At 45.6% G+C, this 11,367-nt stretch overlaps 1 protein-coding gene across 1 annotated transcript in view; it reads right to left on the reverse strand.

Moving 5' to 3' along the window:
• LOC115131201 (5-hydroxytryptamine receptor 2A-like) overlaps positions 1-6,343 on the reverse strand; it is a 29,788-nt gene extending 23,445 nt beyond the window's left edge. Inside the window, exon 1 of the mRNA XM_029662798.2 lies at positions 4,925-6,343. Within this exon, the coding sequence (XP_029518658.1) occupies positions 4,925-5,402 (478 nt within the window). The 5' untranslated portion in view covers positions 5,403-6,343. The remainder of the gene's footprint in view (positions 1-4,924) is intronic.
• Between the last annotated feature and the right edge of the window lie 5,024 nt (positions 6,344-11,367).

Raw genomic sequence — 11,367 nt, forward strand, 5'->3', positions numbered from 1 at the left:
CTATAACAGCCTCCACTCTTCTGGGAAGCCTTTCCACTGGATGTTGGAACTTTGCTGCAGGTACTTGCTTCCATTCAACCACAAGAGCATTAGTGAGGTCGGACACTGATGTTAGGCGATTAGGTCTGGCTCGCAGTAAATGTTCTAATTCATCCCAAAGGTGTTCAAAAGGGTTGAGGTCAGGGCTCTTTGCAGGCCAATAAAGTTTTTCCACACCACTCTCAAAAAAATAATTCTGTATGAACCTCAGTCGGACTGCCAGATGGTGAAGCATGATTCATCACTCCAGAGAACGGGTTTCCACTGCTCCAGAGTCCAATGGCAGCAAGATTTACACCACTCCAACCAACGCTTGGTGTTGTGCAAGGTGATCTTAGGCTTGTTTGCGGCTGCTAGGCCAAGGAAACCCATTTCATGAAGCTCTCGAGGAACAGTTATTGTGCTGACGTTGCTTCCAGAGGCAGTTTGGAACTCGGTAGTGAGTGTTGCAACCGAAGACAGATGATTTTTACGTGCTTCAGCACTCAGCGGTCCCGTTCTGTGAGCTTGTGTGGCCTACCACTTCATGGCTGAGCCATTATTGCTCCTAGACATTTCCACTTCACAATAACAGCACTTACAGTTGAATGGGGCAGCTCTAGCAGGGCAGAAATTTGACAAACTGACTTGTTGGAAAGGTGGCATCCTATGACAGTGCCACATTGAAAGTCACTGAGCTCTTTAGTAAGGCCATTCTATTGCCAATGTGTGTCTATGGAGATTGCATGTTGTGTACTCGATATCACAGCCGAATCCACTCATTTGAAGGGGTGTCCACATACTTTTGTATATATAGTGTATAGTGTGAAGTGTACTTGTGACTGTTTTTTTACCCTAGGGAACAACACTGTACCCTAACATACTGTCCACGAACACTTTCATTTAACTGTAAAAATGCAGAGCTTCTTGTAGATTTACTGCATTTTTACCGCAACTAGACAAAAACCTCAAGGAAACCATGACACAATGTTCTAAGAACATTCTAAAAATGTTATTGGAAACATTTCTGTAACAAACCGAGAACAAGATAAAACCTTCAGGGGACCATGACTGTTTAAATTTAATTAATGCCAATTATGCCTTTTAAGGTTCTTAGATGGGTGTAGACAACCTCAGGAGGTTGTCGGGCATGCATTGTGTCTGGATATCTTACAAGTCGCTTCGAGGCAAGCAACACTGAAGCATGCATGAGAGCACCAGCTGTTCTAGATGACTGTGTGATAATGCTCTCGGTGGCCGATGTGAGCAAGACCTTTAAACAGGTCAACATTCACAAAGCCCCGGGGCCAGACGGATTACCAGAATGTGTACTCAAAGCATGCACGGAACAACTGGCAAGTGTCTTCACTGAAATTTTCAACCTCTCCCTGACCGAGTCTGTAATACCTACATGTTTCAAGCAGACCACAATAGTCCCTGTGCCCAAGGAAGCGAAGGTAACCTGCCTGAACGATTACCGCCCCGGAGCACTCACGTCGGTAGCCATGAAGTGCTTTGAAAGGCTGGTCATGGCTCACATCAACAGCATCCTCCCGGATACCCTAGACCCACACCAATTCACATACCGCCCCAACAGATCCACAGATGACGCAATCGCACTCCAAACTGCCCTTTCCCACCTGGACAAAAGGAACACCTATGTGAGAATGCTGTCCATTGACTACAGCTCAGCGTTCAACACCATAGTGCCCACTAAGCTCATCACTAAGCTAAGGACCCTGGGACTAAACACCTCCCTCTGCAACTGAATCCTGGACTTCCTGACGGGCCGGCCCCAGGTGGTAAGAGTAGGCAACAACACGTCTGCCACACTGATCCTCAATACGGGGGCCCCTCACGGGTGTGTACTTAATCTAATCCTGTACTCCCTGTTCACCCACGACTGCATGGCCAAACACGACTCCAACACCATCATTGAGTTTTCTGACGACAGTGGTAGGCCTGATCACCAACAATCATGAACCAGCCTATGGGGAAGGGGTCAGACAGCCTATAGGGAGGGGGTCAGAGGACTGGCAGTGTGGTGCCAGGACAACCACCTCTCCCGCTATGTTAGCACCAGGTATAAACGAGACTGTTGTCTCGTCCCTCTCACCCCCTGTCTCTTCCCTCTCTTCTCTCTGCCTCTCTCTCTCTCTGATGTTTCTCTCCCAGTCCCTCCCTTGATTGAAGCATCAGGAACTCTGTCATTCCCATCGCTTGTTTTTCGCCTCTCGAAACCACTTGTTTATTTTCCTCCGCTTGTCTCTCTCCGTCTGTGAATGACCTGTTGCCCTGCTATCACACATCTGGTTCTCTGACAGCAGATAATGACATGGCTTTGTTTTGTTCTGTGTGTGGTCGTGTCTGAGAGGAAGCTGCTGAGGCTCATTCTCATGCCATCTGACTCTAGTTTTGCTGCTGCTTGATTGGTATGAACTCTACCCGTGTCTGGCTAAATAGCCGAGCACAAACCAAGTTTCTAACCTTAGCCAAACAAACGCTACACACAGTCCACCCCCCTCTCTCTCTATCTCTCTCTCTCTCTCTCTCTCTCTCTCTCTCTCTCTGTGTGTCTGTGTCTCTCTCTCCCCTCTCTCTCTGCCTACTGTATCTGTCTCTTTCTATTGTTCTCTCTCACTCACTCTCTCTCTCTCTCTCTCTCTCTCTCTCTCTTTCTCTTTGTCTCTGTCTGTGTCTCTCTCTCCCCTCTCTCTCTGCCTATTGTATCTGTCTCTTTCTATTGTTCTCTCTCTCTCTCTCTCTCTCTCTCTCTCTCTCCTCTCTCTCTGCCTACTGTATCTGTTTCTTTCTCTCCTTCTCTTTCTATTGTTCTCTCTCTCTATCTCTCTCCTCTCTATCTCTCTCTCTCTCTCATCTCTCTTTGTCTCTCTCTGTCTCTCTCTGTCTCTGTCTCTGTCTCTCTCCTCTATCTCTCTCTATCTCTCTCCTCTCTATCTCTCTCTCTCTCCTCTCTCTCTCTCTCTCTCTCTCTCTCTCTCTCTCTCTCTCTCTCTCTCCTCTCCTCTCCTCTCCTCTCCTCTCTCTCTCTCTCTCTTTACATGTCTCAAGTCCATCATCCAGGGGATTAGTTACACTTTTACCAAGGGAGCAATCTTCCTCTCATAAAGACAGTCTAAAGAGTGAAGGTCTGAGGATAAGGGGATTATATGAAACACATCTTCCCCTAGATCAACAGTTGTCAGAAGACGGCTGTATGTTCTCCATCTCATGATTTAAGCAAAACCAAGAAACTAGAGCTGTAGCTATGTTTCAATCCAATTGGCAACATATTTTCATCCAAATATTCAAAAATCTGCATAAAGAAATTATCTAATTTTCCAACTCGTGGTGTTTCCACCAAACTGACTTGTTGCAGATAAACATCAGTGCATGATGACGTGCTTTTTTGCTTAAGTTTTCATGTACCGCATATAAATCTAATGTTCAATGTGTTTCCATCGCATTTTCAACTTTTGTCCCAAAAACTGTTGCCTTAAATAGCAACTGTGACTACTCTGGTCTTGGCACCTGCGTGCTAGCCAACAGCTCGCAGTTACAGTGCAGGTACTGTAGGCTCTGCGGGTAAGCTATTCTACATGAAAAGATTATGGATAAGAGCGAGAATGTTTTAATTTGTCAAAATGGCAGTCAAACATTGATCATCACGTCACCAGAAAAAGACACCCGTATGTCTGCATGTTGTGTCTGAGCCCGTATGTCTGCATGCTGTGTCTGAGCCCGTATGTCTGCATGCTGTGTCTGAGCCCGTATGTCTACATGCTGTGTCTGAGCCCGTATGACTGCATGCTGTGTCTGAGCCCGTATGTCTGCATGTTGTGTCTGTGCCCGTATGTCTGCATGCTGTGTCTGAGCCCGTATGTCTGCATGCTGTGTCTGAGCCCGTATGTCTGCATGTTGTGTCTGATCCCGTATGTCTGCATGCTGTGTCTGAACCCGTATGTCTGCATGCTGTGTCTGAGCCCGTATGTCTGCATGCTGTGTCTGAGCCCGTATGTCTGCATGCTGTGTCTGAGCCCGTATGTCTGCATGTTGTGTCTGAGCCCGTAAGCCTGCATGCTGTGTCTGAGCCCGTATGTCTGCGTGTGGTGTCTGAGCCCGTATGTCTGCATGCTGTGTCTGAGCCCGTTTGTCTCCATGCTGTGTCTGAGCACGTATGTCTGCATGTTGTGTCTGAACCCGTATGTCTGCATGCTGTGTCTGAGCCCGTATGTCTGCATGCTGTGTCTGAGCCCGTATGTCTGCATGCTGTGTCTGAGCCCGTATGTCTGCATGTTGTGTCTGAGCCCGTATGTCTGCATGTTGTGTCTGAGCCCGTATGTCTGCATGCTGTGTCTGAGCCCGTTTGTCTCCATGCTGTGTCTGAGCCTGGATGTCTGCATGTTGTGTCTGAGCCCGTTTGTCTCCATGCTGTGTCTGAGCCTGGATGTCTGCATGTTGTGTCTGAGCCCGTATGTCTGCATGTTGTGTCTGAGCCCATATGTCTGCATGTTGTCTGAGCCCGTATGTCTGCATGCTGTGTCTGAGCCCGTATGTCTGCATGTTGTGTCTGAGCCCGTATGTCTGCATGCTGTGTCTGAGCCCGTTTGTCTCCATGCTGTGTCTGAGCCTGGATGTCTGCATGTTGTGTCTGAGCCCGTATGTCTGCATGTTGTGTCTGAGCCCATATGTCTGCATGTTGTCTGAGCCCGTATGTCTGCATGCTGTGTCTGAGCCCGTATGTCTCCATGCTGTGTCTGAGCCCGTATGTCTGCATGTTGTGTCTGAGCCCATATGTCTGCATGCTTTGTCTGAACCCATATGTCTGGAAGCCAAAGACACATTTCCATTGTTAATCAAACAATGGGACAATTACGTTTTTGAACTTGAGCTGGAACGCACTCACCATAGAGAATGGTGACCATGGAGACGGGCATGACCAGGATGCCCAGAAGCATGTCAGCGACGGCCAGCGACATCAGGAAATAGTTGGTGGCATTCTGGAGCTTCTTCTCCAGAGACACAGCCATGATAACCAGGATGTTACCCGTCACTGTAACGGCGATTACCGCCAGGATCAGCAACGCTGCCCAGTTCTTGTCCACTGCCGTCATCCCCGTTGCACACAGCGATGATGCCAGGATCCTCCCTTCTTCACTGTAACCCCTGACGCCATGAGTCCAGTTGCCTGACGGAAAGTAATTCACATCGGCGTCTTCATTCCTGTTACACCCGTTTGAAAAATTCCTGCCTCCATTTCCCAGAAGTCCCTCTGACCCGGGAAGCCAAGGTTTAGGGTTAAAGGGCGGAATAGTTACAGCTTTGACAGCAGACGAGATCAACTCTGATCCGTTCCCGTGCAGGTTCATTATGTCAGTTCCCATACACCTCCAGCACTTTACTTATAACAACACACTTACTCCTACAGGTCTCTTACAAGAGAGGAGCAATAGGGATGTGACGGGTCCTTAAAAGTCTCCACATGGTCTCCATCATCGTGCTGAGAGCAACGTGTCAAAAAACGCCACAGAACAATAGAGGTCTATGACTTTCGCTCTGTTGCAAGTATCCCAAACCAGAGAGCAATTACCCTAAACTCTATTTCTCACATTCAATCCTTTTCTCAGGTCCACATTATCACCTGTTGATCAGAGGTTGAATCCATTTGGATTCAGGAAAGTAGAATCATTAGAATGTGCTCAACTCTAGCACGCCAGTTTGGTGAGAAAGGTATCCACACTGTCAGATGGCACCGATTGCTCGGTTAAATCCTTACGTCATCTTAGCGATGGAGAAGATTAGACATGAGATGTGTGTGTGTGTGTCAGATAATCCTCAGGTGTCTTTGCTGCTCCTGCTAGGGTTTACAGCTGTGTGTGTGAGTGCTATGGAAATGATTCAGAAGCCTGATGAGTGACGACAGGTGTCACACACACTATCTCTCTCTCTTTCTCAGTCACACACACACACACATTCACACACATATACACACACACACACACTTCCAGCCAGGTCCGTCCTCTGAGCTGGGAGGGAGACGAGTTTTGCCAGATGTGATGGATGGAAAATCCTAGTTTGGGAAAAAGTCACCCTAAAAACATTCCTCTACTTTTCTTCCATTTTTCATCTTTTTCTTCCTTATTCCTTCAGCCCTTTAATCCAGCCTCATCAGAGCCTACATTGTTTTCTTTCCTATTTGACAAGTGACAGGTTCTCCAGATCCCCTGATTATTAGGAAGTTCCCACTTCAGCAGTCAGTTACTGAGCAGTATTCCACTGTGTGCTGTTTCTGCTTTCGCACAGACACTCACATACGCTCTCCGTGCCTCACATTCTCTCTCTCTCGCTCTCTCACACACTTTCTGTGTTCTGTTCCACACTCCATGCACCTTTCTCTCCCTCCCTGTTTCACACTCTCTCGCTCACTCCCTCTTTCACTGCCCCTCCCATCCCCTCTTTCACTCAATTTGCGTGCTCTTTCTCTCTCTCTTTCTCTCTCTGCCTCTCTCTCTCTCTCTCTTGACACAGTCCAGTTCACTGTAGGTCTTCCGTGTACACACAGTAGCATTAGAAGTTATGTGAGAGCTCATAAAAGTACTGCTTTGCATTGATAAATAAGCTGAATCCAGGGAGCATAGTGTGCATGCAGGGGTCCTTCTGAGTGCTGTCTGAGCACAATAAACCCCCTGCTGTACACACCGAAGGACCACCCCCCCCCCCCCCACTCTGGGGGCTTTCACACACTTGCTTAAGCAGAAACATGTAGGAGGACATAAAGTACAAACACACAACTGGGTCCTCGACTTCCTGACGGGCCGCCCCCAGGTGATGAAGGTAGGAAACAACACCTCCACATCGCTGATCCTCAACACTTGGGCCCCACAAGGGTGTGCTGCTCAGCCCCCTCCTGTACTCCCTGTTAACATATGGCTGCATGGCCACGCACGCCTCCAACTCAATCATCAAGTTTGCAGACGACGTAACAGCCTGATTACCAACAATGACGAGACAGCCTACAGGGAGGAGGTGAGGGCCCTTGGAGTGTGGTGCTACGAAAATAACCTCTCACCCAACGTCAACAAAACAATGGGGCTGATTGTGGACTTCAGGAAACAGCAGAGGGAGCACCCCCCTATCCACATCGACAGGACCACAGAGGAGAAGGTACAAAGCTTCAAGTTCCTCGGTGTAAACATCACTGATAAACTGAAATAATACACCCACACAGACAGTGTAGTGAAGAAGGCGCAACAGCACCTCTTCAACCTCAGGAGGCTGAAGAAATGTAGCTTGGCACCTAAAACCCTGACTAACTTTTACAGATGCACAATTGAGAGCATCCTGTCGGGTTGTATCACCGCCTGGTACGGCAACTGCACCGCTCGCAACTGCAGGGCTCTCCAGAGGGTGGTGCGGTCTGCCCAACGCATCACCGGGGGCGAACTACCTGCCCTCCAAGACTATCATCCAGAAGGTGAGGTCAGTACAGGTGCATCAATGCTGGGACTGAGATACTAAAAAACGGCCTCCCGGGTGGCGCAGTGGTTAAGGGCGCTGTACTGCAGCGTCAGCTGTGCCATCAGAGTCCCTGGGTTCGCGCCCAGGCTCTGTCGTAACCGGCCGCGACCGTGGCCTAGCGTCATCCGGGTTAGGGAGGGCTTGGTCGGTAGGGATGTCCTTGTCTCATCGCGCACCAGCGACTCCTGTGGCGGCCCGGGCGCTAACCAAGGTTGCCAGGTGCACGGTGTACCCTCCGACACATTGGTGCGGCTGGCTTCCGGGTTGGATGCGCGCTGTGTTAAGAAGCAGTACGGCTGGTTGGGTTGTGTATCGGAGGACGCATGACTTTCAACCTTCGTCTCTCCCGAGCCCGTATGGGAGTTGTAACGATGAGACAATATATTAGCTACTACAACAATTGGATACCACGAAATTGGGGAGAAAAAAGGGGTAAAATATATATAAAAAATATTTTAAAAAGAGATAATAAAAAACAGCTTCTATCTCAAGGACATCAGACTGTTAAATAGCCATCACTAGCACATTAGAGGCTGCTGCCCTATAACCAGTTGAAGTCGGAGGTTTACATACACTTAGGTTGGAGTCATTAAAACTTGTTCTTCCAACACTGCACAAATTGCTTGTTAACAAACTATAGTTTTGGCAAGTTGGTTAGGACATCTACTTTGTACACGATACAAGTCCATTTTCCAACAATTGTTTACAGACAGATTATTTAACTTATAATTCACTGTATCACAATTCCAGTGGGTCAGAAGTTTACATACACTAAGTTGACTGTGCCTTTAAACAGCTTGGAATATTCCAGAAAATGATGTAAAGGCTTTAGAAGTTTCTGATAGGCTAATTGACATAATTTGAGTCAATTGGAGGTGTACCTGTATTTCAAGGCCTCCCTTCAAACTCCGTGCCTCTTTGCACGACATCATGGGAAAATCAAAAGGAATCAGCCAAGACCTCAGAAAAACAATTGTAGACCTCCACAAGTCTGGTTCATCCTTGGGAGCAATTTCCAAACACCTGAAGGTTTGAGTTTATTTTATTTTTACAGGGACAGTGCACATTAATCAACGTTTCAGTAAAAGTGCCGGTTTTAGCCAGCCGGCTAATTTTCAACAGCAGTCCCTGGGCAGGTTATTAAAAACAATTACAATATAGACAATCATTGAGCAGTGAGCACACGCAGAGCAACATAAGACAAGCAAGACATAGCATACAGACAGAGAAACATAGGACAAGCAAGACGTAGCATACAGACAGAGCAACATAGAACAAAAAGCAGCAAGACAGGTACCACGTTCATCTGTACAAACAATAGTACGCAAGTATAAACACCATGGGACCACGCAGCCGTCATACCGCTCAGGACGGAAACCCATTCTGTCTCCTAGAGATAAACGTACTTTGGTGCGAAAAGTGCAAATCAATCCCAGAAGATCAGCAAAGGACCTTGTGAAGATGCTGGAGGAAACAGGTACAAAAGTATCAATATCCACGGTTAAACGAGTCCTATATCGACATAACCTGAAAGACCGCTCAGCAAGGAAGAAGCCACTGCTCCAAAACCACCATAAAAATCCCAAACTACGGTTTGCAACTGCACATGGGGTCAAAGATCATACTTTTTGGAGAAATGTCCTCTGGTCTGATTATGGGGGTGCTTTGCTGCAGAAGGGACTGGTGCACTTCACAAAATAGATCACATCATGAGGGTGCAAAATTATGTGGATATATTAAAGCAAAATCTCAAGACATTAGTCAGGAAGTTAAACTTGGTCGCAAATGGGTCTTCCAAATGGACAATGACCCCAAGCATACTTCCAAAGTTGTGGCAAAATGGCTTAAGGACAACAAAGTCAAGGTATTGGAGTGGCCATCACAAAGCCCTGACCTCAATCCCACAGAAAGTTTGTGGGCAGAACTGAAAAAGCATGTGCGAGCAAGGAGGCCTACAAACCTGACTCAGTTACACCAGCTCTGTCAGGAGGAATGGGACAAATTTCAGCCAACTTATTGTGGGAAGCTTGTGGAAGGCTACCCTAAACGTTTGACCCAAGTTAAACAATTTTAAAGGCAATGCTACCAAATACTAATTGAATGTATGTAATCTTCTGACCCTCTGGGAATGTGATGAAAGAAATAAAAGCTGAAATAAATCATTAACCCTACTATTATTCTGACCTTTCACATTCTTAAAATAAAGTGGTGATCCTAACTGACCTAAGACATGGAATTTGTACTTGGATTAAATGTCAGGAATTGTGAAAAACTGAGTTTAATTGTATTTAGCTAAGGTGTATGTAAACTTCCAACTTCAACTGTATCACTGGACAGCGGAGTCAATCACCACCTTCCGGAGACACCTGAAACCCCACCTCTTTAAGGAATACCTAGGATAGGATAAAGTAATCCCTCTCACCCCCTTAAAAGATTTAGATGCACTACTGTTCCACTGGATGTCATAAGGTGAATGCACCAATTTGTAAGTCGCTCTGGATAAGAGCGTCTGCTAAATGACTTAAATGTAAATGTAAATCACTGGCCACTTTAATAATGGAACACTAGTCACATTAATAATGTTTACATATTTTGCATTACTCATCTCATATGTATATACTGTATCCTATTCTACTGTATCTTAGTCTGTGTTGCTCTGACATTACTCATCTCATATGTATATACTGTATCCTATTCTACTGTATCTTAGTCTGTGTTGCTCTGACATTACTCATCTCATATGTATACTGTATCCTATTCTACTGTATCTTAGTCTGTGTTGCTCTGACATTACTCATCTCATATGTATATACTGTATCCTATTCTACTGTATCTTAGTCTGTGTTGCTCTGACATTACTCATCTCATATGTATACTGTATCCTATTCTACTGTATCTTAGTCTGTGTTGCTCTGACATTACTCATCTCATATGTATACTGTATCCTATTCTACTGTATCTTAGTCTGTGTTGCGCTGACATTACTCATCTCATATGTATACTGTATCCTATTCTACTGTATCTTAGTCTGTGTTGCTCTGACATTACTCATCTCATATGTATACTGTATCCTATTCTACTGTATCTTAGTCTGTGTTGCTCTGACATTACTCATCTCATATGTATATACTGTATCCTATTCTACTGTATCTTAGTCTGTGTTGCTCTGACATTACTCATCTCATATGTATACTGTATCCTATTCTACTGTATCTTAGTCTGTGTTGCTCTGACATTACTCATCTCATATGTATATACTGTATCCTATTCTACTGTATCTTAGTCTGTGTTGCTCTGACATTACTCATCTCATATGTATACTGTATCCTATTCTACTGTATCTTAGTCTGTGTTGCTCTGACATTACTCATCTCATATGTATACTGTATCCTATTCTACTGTATCTTAGTCTGTGTTGCTCTGACATTACTCATCTCATATGTATACTGTATCCTATTCTACTGTATCTTAGTCTGTGTTGCTCTGACATTACTCATCTCATATGTATACTGTATCCTATTCTACTGTATCTTAGTCTGTGTTGCTCTGACATTACTCATCTCATATGTATACTGTATCCTATTCTACTGTATCTTAGTCTGTGTTGCTCTGACATTACTCATCTCATATGTATACTGTATCCTATTCTACTGTATCTTAGTCTGTGTTGCTCTGACATTACTCATCTCATATGTATATACTGTATCCTATTCTACTGTATCTTAGTCTGTGTTGCTCTGACATTACTCATCTCATATGTATATACTGTATCCTATTCTACTGTATCTTAGTCTGTGTTGCTCTGACATTACTCATCTCATATGTATACTG

The sequence above is a fragment of the Oncorhynchus nerka genome, linkage group LG1 (genome assembly GCF_034236695.1).
Source record: "Oncorhynchus nerka isolate Pitt River linkage group LG1, Oner_Uvic_2.0, whole genome shotgun sequence".
Classification (NCBI taxonomy): domain Eukaryota; kingdom Metazoa; phylum Chordata; class Actinopteri; order Salmoniformes; family Salmonidae; genus Oncorhynchus; species Oncorhynchus nerka.